This window comes from Echiichthys vipera, assembly GCF_963691815.1.
Source record: "Echiichthys vipera genome assembly, chromosome: 11".
Lineage (NCBI taxonomy): Eukaryota > Metazoa > Chordata > Actinopteri > Perciformes > Trachinidae > Echiichthys > Echiichthys vipera.
This window is the reverse complement of record NC_139836.1, coordinates 24,183,550-24,201,319: the sequence shown is the minus strand read 5'-3', so window position 1 is coordinate 24,201,319 and position 17,770 is coordinate 24,183,550. Positions and strand designations below refer to the sequence as shown.

General features: G+C 39.1%; 1 protein-coding gene across 1 annotated transcript in view; it reads left to right on the top strand.

The window, feature by feature from the left end:
* The window catches only part of kcnh1a (potassium voltage-gated channel, subfamily H (eag-related), member 1a), a gene marked incomplete at both ends in the record, with an annotated part of 39,212 nt that overhangs the window by 3,923 nt on the left and 17,519 nt on the right, over positions 1–17,770 (top strand). Inside the window, 5 exons of the mRNA XM_083923205.1 lie at positions 2,406–2,529; positions 8,032–8,138; positions 8,472–8,600; positions 11,198–11,316; positions 11,492–11,884. Of these exons, the coding sequence (XP_083779331.1) occupies positions 2,406–2,529; positions 8,032–8,138; positions 8,472–8,600; positions 11,198–11,316; positions 11,492–11,884 (872 nt within the window). The remainder of the gene's footprint in view (positions 1–2,405; positions 2,530–8,031; positions 8,139–8,471; positions 8,601–11,197; positions 11,317–11,491; positions 11,885–17,770) is intronic.

Here is a 17,770-nt window from a genome sequence, read left to right as displayed (position 1 = left end):
GTGGGTGTGTTCATAAGTGGTATTGTTGTAGCCTGTATGCATAGCGGCGTGGTTTGCTTTGTCATTTGCCATACAGATCTTTATTTTCTTTTAGGCTTTATCCCCTATCACTTCTCCTCCCATTTACAAACATTACATCGGCTTCTTTTCCTTTTGCCAAAATGATGTGAATGGTTTTGAGATTGTTTTATTCTTTGTGTTTTTAAATATCAAAAATAATCCTGAAAAATAATGCATGGTTTGTAATATGTTAGTTCCTGGTCCCATCTATGAAATAAAACTCTGCTTTTCATGCACATTTGCACATTGATTTGTATTTGATATAAAATATTGAAACAGCAAGATACATAAATGAATAGTCATGTCTAATTTATCAATGAAGTCTCGCATGAGTGTCATTACGAACGATTATGGCGTTTTCAAATATGACACTTGACGGACAGATCGAAGGCAAAGATCGATGCCTGTTTTAATGTTCCAGTCATAAAAGGCTCAATAATCATATAATCCTCGCCTTTAAAATGACTTGGTCAAGTATTTGAGAAAAACATTCAGTTTGTGGCCATTTGTTTAAGTCAATGGCAAAACTTTGCATATTTTCCATAGAGAATAATACACTGTGCAATCGTTTGCATGTTTGTTTCATCCTTCGTTCAAAAAGCCAGCTGTTAAAATTAAATGAATACAACGGCGTTTGCTTTAATTTCATGTATCAAGGCACGAGGACCATTTGAAGTTTAAGTAATGACACCGAGTAACAGTATGCAAATGTTAATTATAAAATCGCTGAGGTTTAAAAATAGGAAGGAAACAAAATAGGCCATTAAAAATATACATGCAACTCAATCATTACTTAGTCTTATTAACATTTTGACCATGAATAAGTTTTGCTTGGAGGCTTTGCTCACATTTGAATATGCAAACTATGCCATATGAGAATTAATGCACTGTTTCCGGTGACATTTAAAAGAAATCGATGACAGCAGATATTAATAATTGTGAAGTGCACTTGCCAATGAGGAATAATTCATCACAATAATCACTGGCTAGAAATCAGACCATTTAATGACAAACACAAGTACTCGGCGTTCCCCCTCCCGAAGCCTGTTACACACTCAAACACAGGATGTTTGCTACATAAGCACAGAATTTGTGTTGGGCCATAAGCGCCCCATGTGGAGTGTGCTATGGGCCGTAGACCATCATGGACACTAATGAAAATCTTTAAAGTGTGTTTGTGTCTTTTTATAGACGCTGAGAGCGAATACAGAACAAGACATTTAGTTTAGAAAACTTACATTTAACATACAGCATGAAGGGACGTTTAATGTTACCCCAAATTTTACCTCCTTCATGTCGTGGAGAGGCAGGAAGTTTCTCCCCCTCCGGTGGACATCAAGGAAAGAATATGTACGGTAATGAACAGGGAGAGACAAATCCTTTTTTTGATCCCGATTGAACTGTGCCATGAATTACACATATTGTTGCTGTTGGTCGGAAACATTGGATATCCAGAAACGTCAGTTTTCAGGAATTGGAGGTCTTGCTGACAGATTTAGTGTCCAGTAGAGTTACGAAATTGAGTTACAAGCTCTTTCTTAATGCTTTTCTTTGGTTAAAACTTTATAAAACCTACACACAGACGTAAAAAGAGGACCAATAGCACTGATTTATAAGGAAAATAAATATATGTATGGAGATACAAGGTTTCCACCAGACAGCAACGATATGATGTAGCACATCTCACTGAGTTGTGTGTATTTTATCCGGATGTAATGTTACTCACACAAACAATGTGTGTAGCTCTTTCTTTCACTTCCTGGTTGATTGAAACAGTTGTTAGATAATCCACACAAGGTAAAATAACATTACATGTGTTGTGGATAATGAAACAATTCAAACGGGATCAAAATATAATTTGTCTCTGCCTGTTCACAAGCATTAATATTAAAGGTTCAATGATGTCCGTCAGAAGAGGAGGGACTTTGTCTCTCTATAACTGTTTAAGCACTCTCAATTCAATTCAATTCAATTCAATTCAATTTTATTTATAGTGCCAAATCTCTCCTAAATGTTTTCTCTAGAAGTACATAGCTACAAACAGTGCTATGCTACAAACAGTGCTATGCTTTACAATATAAATATTCCAGGTTAGACACTTCAAAATTGTATTTCAAATATACTTTTGCCTTAACATTTGCTTTGTAGCTGTTGTTTTTGTTGAGTTGCAGCTTCACCAAATCCTTAACTTTGATTTAGTATAATCAAACCTTAATATAAGAGGCCTCAACCTTTCCCCAAACCCTAACTCTAGTTTAAGTATTTGTTTTTTGTTGGGTATTAGTTAGAATATACTGTAACCCGTCAAGTTTATTTGCCCTTCTTCCCTGTTTACTTTCAAACAGACACCAACTTTGTCCTGGGAAACGCTCAGATAGTAGACTGGCCCATCGTCTACAGCAATGATGGTTTCTGCAAGTTGTCGGGGTACCACAGAGCAGAGGTGATGCAGAAAAGCAGCACCTGCAGGTAGGCAAGATGTTCTGTTTGTGTCTTAGAATAGATGTGTTAGAAGAAAAGTTTCCAAAAATGCTAAATAAGGTAAGATACTGCATAAAGATATCCACACACGTGTTTAGCGCATACAGAAACAAAATGCCAGCACATATCAAACAGCATTTTTGGTTTGCCTCCTCCAGAAACTAACTTTTAAGATAATAAAATGAGCCATCTTGGAACTTGCATATTATTTTAAATTATTTATTAGTATTAGATAAAAGTACGAGATTAACCAGCAAGAACTTGTTATGGCTACAGCTATCTTGTTAATCTGGATGAGCTTTATCTTGGCTGGCAAAGCTAAAATAATCAGGCTGTGGTTGCAATTATACACCACAGTCAGAGAGAGGATGACTGTCTGTACAGTTTTGTGTGCCTGCGGTAGACTCGGACTGTCGCAGTGCTATGGTAGAAGGTTTATGGTGGTTTATTTTGTGCAACTGTAGAAGCCATTTTCCCATTCTATGTATCTATTTGTGTTAATTTGTATTCACAACTCCTACCACCAGGCAGAGCATCCTTATGTTGAGGTTATTGTTAGAGAGACCTGTATGCGGAGGATAATGTAATCATGTGCAGGTGTATACAGCTTTTGACCGGGCTCCAAGTTCTTCCCCTGTGAAACAATGCTACAAATAGTCACTACATGCCACAATTGCACACATGCAGTGTTTTCAGATTTGATTATGTTTGTATATTCTTTAATAATTAGCAGGATGAGAGGAAGAGTTAATGTGATAATGTGGTTGTTGAATCAGTCTGTTGTGGTTAAGAAAGAGTATACAGAGTCTATATCTTCTCATCTCATCTCATCTTCATCCGCTTATCCGGGGTCGGGTCGCGGGGGCAGCAGCTTTAGCAGGGGACCCCAAACTTCCCTTTCCCGGGCCACATTAACCAGCTCTAACTGGGGGATCCCGAGGCGTTCCCAGACCAGTGTGGAGATCTAATCTCTCCACCTGGTCCTGGGTCTTCCCCGAGGCCTCCTCCCAGCTGGACGTGCCTGGAACACCTCTCTAGGGAGGCGCCCAGGGGGCATCCTGACTATATGCCCGAACCACCTCAACTGGCTCCTTTCAACGCAAAGGAGCAGCGGCTCTACTCCGAGTTCCTCATGGATGGCTGAACTTCTCACCCTCAGAGTCTATATGTGAAACCAAAAGCTCCCCTCTTTATGTCATTAATTTGAAGCGTTAAAAGTAAAGAAGAGGGGGAATTTAAAGGACAGTTCCACTGAAAGTAACTTTTTGTTGTTGCTCTGCAAAAGTGGATTTCTTAAATTGTTTTTACTTCGTTTTACCGGTGACCTTCTGAGGTCAGAGTAAAACTACAGATATTTCCCAGTTATTGTTTTTGTGGGAGAAACAGTTTAGGCAAAGTGGTCATTTGAGCTAAATGCTGACATCAGCACTCATAATGCTAGCCTTAGTTTAATGAATTCATACACTTATGTAGGCCAATTAGCACTAATATGGGAGAGTTGTTTGTGTTTGCAGGTAATTAGTCATAAACCGAATAATTGTACAAACTGACATGTTAATGATGTTACTGATGAAGTCAAATGATCACCAAAGTTATTATAATTCATCCTCAGGGGATGAAATAATATCTTTACCAAATTATATGATGAACCATCCAATAGTTGATGAGACGTTCTACTCAAAAACTCAGAATTTAACCTCGAGGTGGCACTAGAGAAAGTCAGGAGATTACTGAAGTCATCGGGATTCGTCCTCTGGTGAACATGAATGTCTGTTCCAAGTCTTGTGGCAATTAATTCTGTTGGTGTTGTGATATTTGAATGTGGACCAAAGTGCTGGACCCACCAACTGATCGATATGAGCGATGGGAATTACAGCTCTTTGATGGGAGTCTGATCTCATGGCTCCGTTACTTTCCGATAGTCACAAGAGTGGCTCATTGTTTTGTTTTTTTACTATATACTGTATATTAACCAGGCATTTTGCATGTGTGCCTCCCTGTCAAGCATGTTGGATAAAAGTGTCAATAAAAACATGCTTGGCGTGATTTCAGTGTGACAGCTGTCCGTCCATCCTGCAGCCCCCTGCTGCTGCTGTAACTGTCACAGCCGCAGGAGGAGGTGTGAAGCACTCGTGTGAGCACGAACCCGATCCCGTGGATCTAATGCAGGCAGTAAAATAGGGTTTTCTTTGTTCTTACCAAAGAGACGTTGAAAAGAACCTTTTTTTCACATCAGTAATTGACATTGCCTTCTGCAGAGCATGGTTACAAGGCTGAACTACGAGGAACCACCAAACTTGTGATTTCACCTCAACCACAATTTTTAGCTCTGGGTAGCAACCATAATGATGAAAGTGTGGATGCAGCACTTTTGGGGTTGCTGGGCTCACGGTCTATAGCAGGGGTGTCAAACTGATCCAGTAAAGGGCCGCTGTGGCTGCAGGTTTTCATTCCAACCAATCGAAAACACACCTGGTCCAACAAGTCAATTGTGTGAAGGCAGTTCAGGTGATTGAGTAAGTCGAGTCAGGTGTGTTCTTGCTTGGTTGGACTAAAAACCTGCCTGGGTCTATAGTGACAGTATGAGGAGCAGAGCATCACAGTAGAGAAAGTTCAAGTCACAATATATTCTGCTGTGTTGCAGTGAATGAGAATACTACTCACAATTAATATGTATGTCCAGAATTTAAGACAGTTCAGAACATTTTTGTTTATTTCTTATTAAAACCAGATAACTAAGACAGAAATCTGTGATGTAACCAGGTTGTAACAACTGAAACTGCTTTCACATCAGTGACAGCAACAGTGAAACTATAGTGTCCCCGGGGTGCTCTTTCCAAAACTGTTCACATAAAGGAATAAAAGGAACTCTTAAAATGAGTTGTATACCTATTCGGGTGAATAATCCCTGGACTTTGGTGGTTATTGTGGCGGTAATAACTGCCAGTAAGCACTGTATTAATAGGATCACATGGAAACAGTTGGTGCTGCCAGGTTTTGGAAACCGTGGGAGATTTCTACTGTTGTGGGAGACGCCGTTTGTCACAGCCAGCACTAGCTATAACTGATTTAGACCCTCGGGTCCCTTAAGCATAAGCTTCAGAACACTTGCCAATACAAATATTGAACAGCGCGTGTGACTACTTGTTTTAGGTTTTATTTTTAGTTGGCTAAATGGATTGAAGTCTTGTGTTTGTGACAGGAAGGAAAACAGAATCTTCTGACTGTATTATAGATCCTATAGGAAACATTTCTCTTTTTGTCCTCACGTAAATAGTTTATATGCAGTTTGTTTGATATGTACATTTAGGGATCAAAATTTGCACCATTTACCGGACAATAAAGGTAATTTAGCTCAATAGTATTGTATATTTTAGTAAGTAGTAGTATAGTATCAATTAACTATGCAGCGAGCAAGCAAACAAGCTTTTGTACCACAGTATTCGACAACAAATTCAATGATTACAATCGGAAAAGAAGAATATTTTATGAATAAGAGCTTGTGAAAATGAAGTAGTATTAGTGTAGTGAAAGGTCTCAAAGAAGTACAACACAGTCAAACATCAATAAACATATTCCACAAGAGTAAAAAGAATAAAATACAGTAAATTAACAGTATTAACAACACATTAGCCTCATTTGTAGGGATAATATGCAGCGAGTCATTATTGTGAATGGAACCCCGACTGTTGTCTTAAATCACCTTCATGTTACGGTTGAATAATGGCCAGAAAATTATCATAATGTTCTGCAAAAACACTTTTCTGGCCATAATTCAAACCCATTACTCAGGAACGGAAGGTGCTTCTGTTGACACTTTAACTGGGTGCTCACCACCTCTCTATTTTTAAGCATTATCATCTAATGTTACCATTAGTCCCCTGTGCTCCTCTGTAAAAATAATAATAATAATAATAACTGACGCCAACATGTTCCTCCCTGGAAACTGTTCACTGGAATCATACATGTCAATACAGCGTTAACTTCCATTTCGCCATAAATCCACTTAATACTTTTTTATTAAATTTGTTTAAAGTCCCCACTACATGTATTATTTTCTAGGTAATTCAACAAATAAACAATCTATATGGAATTGCCATATGGTAAAGTCTGTGTTTGTTTACTCCTGTATGAATTAAAGACTTGACAAATGAAAAGTACAGCGTATTTTCTCATTTTATTAAGAACTTCAGTGCAAAATATACATAAAGCATCATCCAAATGACGTAAATATTACCGTAATGCAGTTTGGCAGCTGGTTTTTCAAAATCCCAATAGAAACAATATAGAAAAATATACGAGATAGGCATTTTTACATTGTTTTAACGCCCTATCGATTTATCGCCCAGCCCTACCTCTATGTCATTAATTATTTGATCTTTAAGCTCTTTGTCTGTCAAAAAACTCCATCTCCATGAGCCTGGTTCTGAGGCCATAAAACATTCACAGAGTGTGGATGTTTGATGTGTGATGTTGTTGAGGATGACTCAAACAGAAAGTGTATGCTCATCTCCCAAGTGCGTTTACGTCTAATATCTGAGCGTCTTTTGCTGCAGATGTGTGCGGATCAAAGATGTTCCTTCCATCTCTTCTGCTCTTACTGTGTTCTGTCTCTTTAATTATGCATATGTTTTTTGTGTTCCACATAAACATACAGTCAGTGACAAACCTGTGGGAATTTTTCCACGCATGGCGAGAAAGTCACTTGAGGAATCGTATTTTTCTTTGAAGCAAGTCACATTCCTCCCAGCTCGCAAAGACGCACGACGCGAGAGAAGACATTCATCACTGATATTACATCAAGCGCTGGTCTGAAAAGTCTCTACAGCGTCAGGATGTAGTCTCATTAAATTTAGCCTTCTTTTTTTTTATTTCATAACAAACTCAGAGTTATATTTAGATCATGCTGGAACAGGCTGCTACTGTGGGTGGCAGTAACAAGCAAAGTGAGATGAATGTCTCTGCAGCGCGGTTAAATGTGCTCACGGTTGCTTGACCCATCTTGAGGTTTAATTTGTGTTTTAGAGGTACTTCCATTTGGCCAATTAGACTTTGGGCTGGGCTGCATTTATCTTTTTATGCTTTTAAGATACATTTCAATGAGTTTTAATCTCCTTCTACTTCAGACTCTATTTACGACAGCCTAATTCTGCAGTGCGCGTCTCCTGAGGTCTCTAAATTGCACCACAGTAACTGGTCTGCACAGTTTAGGCGTAACTCTTGATAAATGGCATATCATTTTGCTTTTTGTTGGAAAACATACAGTGAAATTTAAAGGATAGGAGGAAAACAAGGATAAGACATAAAAAGGTCCCGTCAAAGAACAGAACAAAGTACCCCAATGTCTTTAGGGAGTACTTGGTAACTAACACACTAAGATATTCACACGTTTGAGCCTTTCTCAGTACACCCTGCAAGAACAAGCATGCTTATCCAGTGAACGCCTGCCTATTAAATATTGAATTTTTTTTATCCCTTTGTGTCTCCCAGCTTCATGTACGGGGAGCTCACGGACAAGGACACAACGGAAAAAGTGCGACTAACATTCGAGAATTACGAGATGAACTCGTTTGAAATACTGATGTACAAGAAAAACCGTAAGTAGCAATGACAAATGTGAGGAAAAGAGAAAAATGTGAAGTTTTTTTTCTTCTCTTGTCATGCAAATGTATTCAGAGCTCCTGCAACAAAGTTCAAAGGCAGCCTCGAACATTTCTACCGATGTAGAAATGTGCTAATTGGTCGAGAGCCACACCAGAGAAACCTTCCGCGGAAATACGTGTTTGTTTCCATTCGCAGGTGTACCCTTCCTCTGCCTGCAGGTGTTGCAGGAAAACATGGAAAGTTTCATGCACTCTGTCATTTTCTCTAAAAATAAGCAGATTATGCAGCTAAATATATGTGTGTGTTGTTCTTCATTATACTTTCAGGGACGCCTGTTTGGTTTTTCGTGAAGATTGCTCCCATTCGAAATGAACAAGAGAAAGTGGTCCTGTTTCTTTGCACGTTCAGTGACATCACAGCCTTTAAACAGCCCATAGAAGACGATTCTTCGAAAGGTGAGTCAGCAAATTTTTTTGTTCAACTTCACGCCTTCATGATGTCTTTTTGAAGACGCCAATGAAAGTCAATTCTACTCCAGAATGATTAAAAAAAGGGGGAAATTGATTTACATCCATACTTAAAATGACCCAATTAAATCCTTTACTATGTTTCCCACATTTTGTGGCAGACATGCATGATCTGAAAGCTTTCATACAGAGATTATAAAGGGAGAGAGGCAGGGGTACCATTTGTTTTCCAGCGATCACCATACGACCCTGTTGTCCCATTGTGCATCCGCTCTGGTAAACACTCGCTCAGTCAAGTAGTTATCAGCACACAACAAAAAAAAAGATTTGATGATTCACTGGACTGTATAACCGCTGAAGACAGCCAAAATAGAAGATGAGTTAGTGCAACAACAACAAACAAGCCATAGTGACAAAAACAGGATGTGGAGTTAGAGTGAAATTGAGATTATAGTTCAGACATTAGCAGGTAGCGCTCTGCTGTAAAGGCCGTTGCCATGGGCGCCTGGTTATGTTTTAACATGAGGTAGCAAACTTGGGGAAAATACATAATTGAAATTGTCATTTTAAACAAATTTCCTGCATTTGTACACGACCCAACCTCTTGGACTAAGTCAAGATGAGATCTAGATATAGATAATAAAATCAACAGGGCTAATGCAAAATATAAATAGCCATGTTACACATTCTTTGATTTGGCTCCCATCTCCACAAATTAATCCTGTCCGATCAGTGACCTAACTTTAGCTGGGCTAGTTGGAAAAGCACAGGCAGCACAGTCCTACTTTTAGATAATTAAAAGTTTGGCTGGAGTCAGTGGACTAAGCAGGTTCATTCAACATTTGCTTGCTCTTTTCCAGTTCTATTTTTAGTGCCTGTGTTTACATTTATAAAACTTTAACTTTACTCCCCCACTAATTCAGAGGTGTCACGCTCATTTTAGTTCATGGGCCACATTCAGCCCAGTTTAGTATCAAGTGGGCGGGACAGGTAAAACATTTACATAATAACTGCTAAACAACAGCACCGCCAAATGTGTACCTTTCTTTTAGTGTACATTCTGAAAATGTCCACAATTAATGAGCAACCCATTTACAAAACAGATGATGAACAGCATGGGCTATCTTGATCGTGAAATTTCAACATGTCACAGTTTTCCAACTGTATTCTGGTGGAAAAGGAAAAGAGTCGGGTAGAGGTGCAGAATATTCCTTGAGCACTGAAGGGTGCTGAGAACACGCCAAGCACACTAGCTTCCCATTTACCTCTGTGAAGAAGTAGGAACTGGTTCATGTTTCCAGGAAAACCCGACAGTTCGTGTCCACTTTTGTCCTTTTTAATACATGCTTCACCGGTGGCTCCTGCACGAACAGCAGCCTACGCTTGACAGTGTGGAGCCTGTACCTAAACACTTGGGATCTCTAATATTGAATCCAGTATTGAGCCTGCTACTCTTACCAGGACAGCCCAACCACCAGTGAACAAATGGGGATATTGACAAATTGGAATTAATTAACTTGACTGGACCCTTTGACGGGCCGGTTCTGACCCTAAGGACGTATGTTTGACACCCTGCTCTAATTGAATAATGGGGATGCATTTGCTTGACATGCTCCATTGCTCGGGCGCCTGTGGGCATCGCATCACTAAAGACTTTTGATTTGATTTGATTTGATTTGAATTTAAAAGCACGACAACTCGAATGAGCATTGTGACACGATGATCCCAGACAACAGCACTTCAATCACTACATAACACACCTATTTTCGAAAGTGTCCCTCAATGGAAACAAGAAGCATGATACATGGAAACATACAAAACAATAGAAACAAACACATATGACACATTACAGCTTAAACCCACTTTGCAACTCCACGCCCGTGGTTCAAACAGTGTTCCTTAAAACTGAATCAACTCTCCCCACAGAGCTGCCACTTTAGCTTCAGCCCTCTCTCTCTTTAATGACTTGAAACACGAGAATGGAGTTTGTGTTGAGAGACGGCCTCTCTATAAACGGATATCTGCATATGAATGCAGAAAAACATCAACAAAAAGCTAATGAGAAGCTAATTTGTCGCCAGACGGTAGCTGATGGGTTCTGTGATTGCTTGAAGGCCGATGCGTTCCACCTCTTTTGCGCTCTACACAGAGTGTTTACGTGCATGCAACCAAAGCGTGCTCAAGCGTGATTGGTAAATACTACTCAAACTACAAACGGACACCTTCAAATCTTGTCCTGTTTCAACATTCCTATGCAGAATATGTTTATCGAGATTAGGTTCCATCCTCTCCAGAGACAAAACAGTATTAGTCTTTTGTTCATATTTGTGCGCTCACAATCTCTCTTTAACCTCAACCAAGCAGTTTAAACCTACAACAACAGTCTTTTTTGGCCACTTCACTGCAGCAGAAACAAGTTGCAAGCACATCACTGACATATTTACACCTCCTGCAGGAAGTTTCAATATGTGTTTTGAGAAATAAGCACCTACAACCTCTGAAAACATACACAGTACCAGACAACATCTTGAAAATCATCATGTTAAAGATTAAAGATGCATACTGTATGTGTTTATAATCCTCAGGCTGGGGAAAGTTTGCCCGACTGACTCGAGCTCTAACAAGCAGTAGAGGAGTCTTACAACAACTGCAGCCCACAGTTCACAAAGGAGAGAACGTCCACAAGCACTCCCGCTTAGCTGAGGTACGGAGGGGACGTGTGGTTTTTATTCATGATTTTTATTCAGTACTGTCTCTTAGACATACACAGCCCTTGTTACGCGCAGGTGAGCATTAGTCAGAGTCAGGAAGACATCATTTAAGATATGGTATTTCTTGCTTTGTGCTGTGAGTTGTTCTGACTCAGTGTCTTTCGTCAGGTACTGCAGCTTGGCTCAGATATCCTACCTCAGTACAAACAGGAAACCCCCAAAACGCCTCCTCACATCATCCTGCACTACTGCCTCTTCAAGACGACGTGGGACTGGGTCATCCTCATCCTCACCTTCTACACAGCCATCATGGTCCCCTACAACGTCTCCTTCAAGACGAAGCAGAACAACGTGACGTGGCTGGTGGTGGACAGCATCGTGGACGTCATCTTCCTGGTGGACATCGTTTTAAACTTCCACACCACATTCGTCGGACCCGCCGGCGAGGTCATCTCAGACCCCAAGCTGATCCGAATGAACTACCTGAAGACCTGGTTTGTTATCGACCTGTTGTCCTGTCTGCCGTACGACGTCATCAACGCCTTCGAGAATGTAGACGAGGTGAGTGCGGTGGTTTTGTGTTTATGCTGAATTGATTAGTCGATTAACGGAGCAACTATTTTTATAATCTATTTATCCTCTTAGTCATTTTTCAAGCCTTCATGCCAAACATCTGCTAGTTCCAGCTCCTCAGATGTGAGGTGCTTTTCTTAGTCTTAGTATATTGTAAACTAAATATTTTTTGGTTGGTCGGACAGACATAACAAGGTGTTTGAATCAGGGTATCACTTTCAGGGTATCAAGTTTGGGGGATTGTGAGAGGAATTATACTTTATTTTATGCAGAATTAATTGATATGGAGCTGAAACAACTTGTGAATCAATCGATTACTTGATCAGCATAAAAATAAGCAGCAATTATTTTGATAATTGATTTGTTTTTTAAGCCATTTGTTAAGTAAAAGGGCCAAACATGGCCTGGTTCCAGCTTCTCAAAGGAGAGGATGCTCAGTTTTTCTTTGTCATATGTAAATTTAATATCTTCTGGGTTTTGGACTGCTGATTGATTATAAGTTGTGCTTCTGATACCAATACCAGTATTGGAAATGTCTCGGATACTGCCTAAACTGCTGGTACGCACAGATCCCATACCACATAATTCAGCTGTATCTATCTTTACATAATAAAAGAAATGCCATTTATTCTCTGTAACTGTAACACAGTAACAGAGAATAAGAACTGTTAGATGTTTGACGCAGAATGTAAATTTGCACCAAAGATTGTGTTTTTACCTGATATGTGCAGCTGATGCGGTGTTGTGACCTCTAAAATGGACATGTGTTCCCAACTTTGAGAAATGTATATTAAGCTGTGTGAATCTGACTTTTTATGTTTGCGGACATTCAGGGAAATAAACAAAGAATGAACGGGTTGCATAATACGATTACAGTAGGGGAAAGTCTTAATGGTAACAAATTGTAAACGTTGTACTCATGCTCTGTCTGCGGAGCTTTTTTCCTCTAAGATGGGGCCGGGTTTAAAAACACACACACACACACACACACACACACACACACACACACACACACACACACACACACACACACACACACACAGCGGATCGTTTCTGAGGTGATTGATTAAATAATGACACGACAGTGACAATCAGATCCTGTTCACTCGCTTGTTGTTTAATGTAGTGACAGTAGAAAAAAACGAGGTTGGAATAAACATACCATGATAATATGCTTGTTTATATGTTTGTGAATACATAAATGTTTCGATCATAATGAGGAGTGTTTGCTGGAGAGCTATCAGAGGAGCTTGAGATAATTGGCACATTTTAATTGGAGAAGGAGCATTACATTATTGAACTGAGGCACTCGTCAGCACTCTGCTGTGTCACTGATGCCCTAAAATCACTAACAACTTAAGAAAGCTGACAAAAGGCCTGAATCACGCGCTGTGATTAAGACTAAGGCATGCTGCGTTACCACACAAGCACTTTGAATTGGTCACTTTTAACTGAATAACTTACAGTTTATTTCCTTATATACGTGAATCAAATGACTTGATTTCTCTTTAACAAGAGGAAGATAAACAGATTAATTTGTTGTTCAGTTATGACATAACATTTATTACCTGTATTTATATAAAGAATGGCAGTGGCGAAAATAAAATAAATGAATAATTTATTCGATATATAAATTATTATTACATTGAATGTACCAAAAATGATATTCCAAATATTGTGTAGACATTAATTAATTGATAAAACGTGGCATTAATTGATATTTCTGTTTTGATTTACATCTTCATTTATTTGTACACACAAAATTTCCCAGCTTGGGATCAATAAAGTATTTCTATTCTATTCAATTCTATTATTGGCAACATTTTTTTTCTTTTATGACTTTTATCAGTCATTGCGAAATGCAAAGGGAAAATAATTCATTCATCATTTAAAATTAATAAAAATCAAATTATTAAATTAGAAAGTAAACAAATAGAGGTATTAATACAATATAATAAATAAAATGAAGAATCTGTTTAAACAGAAGTATCAATATGCAACATTTGATTCATTAATTAATATCTACATTTATTTTAAATATTATTTTTTGTACATTAAATTCATATATTTATTGAATATTTATTTTAATTTTGGCGGCTTCCATCCTCCATACATCTGTTTCATTGAGGGGGAAAAATAACTACACAGAAAGCTAAAATATTAAAATACTGTATGTGTTTGCTGATTAAATCTATTGAGAAAATTTGCAGCTTATCCAAATGTTTTAGCTGCATCTGATTGAAACTATATTTCATGGTGCAACCACAGCCTCTCGATGAAGTCCAAAGGTTCACACACACACATTGATTAAATGGAGCCTCCTGCACTTGCCGGCTTTCAATCTAATAATGCATCATTGTGTGTGTGAGTGTGTGTGAGAGAGTGTCACGGCTCATGATGTGTGTGTGTGCTATTGCAAAATGCTGTGAAAGCATTAAACGGCGTGGTGCGTCAAACTGCACAGTGCATGTCGGCTCTCAGGGGCTGTCGAGGAGCTCCCACAGTACAAGGTAATATGAAATGCTGTGGTGATGCTTCAAAAAAAGAGGCTTGTCGCTGCACTGAGTTGTATTTGCAGTTCCAGCATTTTTGCCCCTTTCTAGTCTTTCATCGCTTCAGCATCCTAAACGCTGACAAGTTCAAGTTTTAGTTGCCGAAGCAGAATGAGTCAGGGGTCAGCGGGAGGGGAAAACAACACGTTTTAGTGCTTTTGAAAAAATAGAGCTGGTGTCATTCGGTCTTTTTAGTGTTATCAGGGAAAAAAGGAAAGACAAAATTATTAACAAGGTATTATTTAATAAGTATCTTCTCTGTAGCTTGTGTTTGTTGTCGTATAACAACTATTAAAGAGCCACACCGTTGCTTTTGGGAGACATATTCCTTCATTATGTTATTGGTTATTATTATACACATTGTGCCTGAAATCGGAAATAAGTTGATTAATTAGGAAGAATTTAGATAATCAATTCATTTATGTCATTTGTTGAGCACAAAAAACTTCACAGATGTGATGTTTGCTGGTTTCCTTTCTCTTGTTTGATAGTAACCTGAAATATCTTTGCATTTTGGACTGTTGGTTAGACAAAACAAACAAGTTAAAGATGTAGGTTTAAGCTCAGTGAAATTGTAATGTGCATTATTTACTCTTTTCTTATTTGTATTATCTGTAAACCAGATGTTTTATTGATTTAAAGGTGCCCCTGTGGAGTGTTGTGTAGAGTCAGTGTTACTCAGCAAAACAGATCCTTTAATGTATTCCCTCCTCACAAAACATTTGCAAAGCTGATATTTCTTAAACATTTTAGAAAATGCATTGTTAACATCTATTACGTGCTGGCAGTATTCTTTTGTCCTGCCTTTGCCGAGGCTTTGCTGCAAACCTCGACATGTAGATCAGCAGAAAAGCAGTAAACCTTTGGACAGGACTGTAGATCGTATCTCCCACATGCACGTGTTTGAGACAAACCCTGAGAAAAGCCCTGAATTGCCCCCCAGGGACAAATAAAGTTTTTTGAATTGAATTGAATTGAAACAAACTGTTCATCATTTAGATGATTAGTTGAGTAAGAAAGGATTAATCAGTCAAAATTGCAGTCATTAATGTCATTCATCAAAATACCCAAAACTCAGTAGTTCTCAAAGCTTTTACAAATTGGTGCTTTTCTCAGTTTTCTATAATTTAATGTTTTTGGATTGAAACAAACAATTTCACCTTGGACTTCAATGGCATTCAAACTAAAAAAAAGAGTCAACAATAGCAAAACCCTTTGTTTTAGACCCATGGCCAAAGTAGCAACCGCACAAAACCACAACCTTTTTAAAATGCAGGAATATACAGAAATGCAGAGCACAGTAAAACTGAATAACAGCTGTTTCCACAGGCATCCATCAGCAGGTTCTTTATGATGCCTTTCATTTCATCAATAGATATAAATGTTTATGATTCAAGATCTTCCTGTAGATTTATTCAGTGTCCGAGGTGCATCGTAGAAAAATGCAACTTCCCCCGACCACAAGTTAGTTGCAGCCCTACACTTTATGGCACAACTTTTTATTTACTATGAGGCTCAAGTGTACATTTAAAATGATAAGATCATGGACACATTGGGTGTAAACCAACATAAAAGATGACCATCCACTTCTTGTATCATCTTCCAGTGTGTCTCTGCAACAACTCAGTGACTCCAATTTGCTCCAAATTGCTTTGAGGCAATCCATGGCGAGGGTAAATGAGAGCGGGCAAACAATCGTGCGTGTTATTAAAGCGGGAGCCGAACATCTTGCCGCTGCTGCTGCTGCTGCTGCTGCTGCTGCTGCTGCTACAGACCTTAACGACTGACATGAATAACTTTGATGGCTGTTTTCCCCAACAGGTTTCCAAAATAGGGAGGGGGCAGATCATTAACGGGGACCGGCTGTCAAAGTTGTTTTTGGCAATCTTACAGCGGCGTACGACACCTCGAGACCGACTGAACCACCTAGTCACGGTGTCATTTCGGTTTCTAATGACCGATCGCCCAAAACGACAAAACAGATGATTCACTTCACGGTGCTGCAAAAAAAATGCTGACAAACTTAATGGAGCGTTCAGTGCATGCCTTGGTCACACTGCACATGCTTTACAGATCACAGATATGGTTCTATGTTTGGTTTTATTTGAAGCGTTTATTGAATATTGATTTTGTCATGTGTTTATTCATCGCTTACTACTGATCAAGTGTCTCCTCTCACTTGTGCTTCGTTTTTGTTTTTCTTCTGTTTCATCCGTTCTGTTTGCATGGCCTCCCCCTCCCCAACCCTCTTCTGCCTGTATTCATGCATGGGACGTGATGGGAAGAATTGGAACCACCGAGCTGTCACTCAAGTAGGCTTCAGTTTGATTAGAATATGATCATGAACAGTTTTGTGTTTTATTTGACTTCTAGGTCACACATGCACACCTGACGAACACGTTGCATACACTTTCCATCAGGCTTTAACTGCAGTAATCGCACATTTCCTGTAACATTTACTCCTGCACCACCATTTAAGCTGCGGTGCTCGATGAGAGTACGACAGCAGAAGCATCAGTGCATGAAATGCATGTCACAGAAATCAAGTTGTGATTTGTGCCGCTTGTTTTTTTTGTTATTTCCCTGCTAAAGCTTTTCACTGCCAGCAGATAACATCTATCACATTATGTTCTACACAGTACAATTTGAAAATGAACAACGGCGTCATTAAAGCTGCGTGAGAACTGATTCAGTCATCCCGTCAGCTGTGACAATCATGTCATTTGTGCCGAATTGACTGCCGCAACATGACGGAGCTAAGGTTTCAAAATAAAAGTCATCCTGGCATTGAAAGTATACATCAATAGCAGGACTTTTGAACATAGTGTGTTGTACACTGTTCTCTTTTTGAGTTTCTTTTGGCTAACCAAATTATAAGATGATGAACGTCTGTCCCACCTTGTGTTTGCAGAGTTTGCAGCAGAACTCAAAAACACGATTGCACTGATCATTGAATTGTGTTGCAGCTCAGGTCTGTAAAGTGATTTGAGAGAAGCTGAGGTGTCTGGCAGGCAGCAAGATCGGATCAAGTGACAGCGAACGCTGCAGTTGTACTCGCATTGCAGACCACAGCACATTAGCGAATCAATACCCCTCCCAGCAGACACTCACAGAATACCAGCAGCAAACTGATGGGACTGCGATTGTCTGTTTGAGTGGGTGTTTCAGCATAAGCTGAGTAGACATTTAGCTGCTAGTTATACAGTACAACTGCTAGAAGTTGTACAGTTTCGATGCATTGCGCAGGAATGTTTCTAAAATCAACTCAGCATATGTTAACACTTTAAATCTTGTGTTTTTCCTAGTCTTGTTACATGTTCTG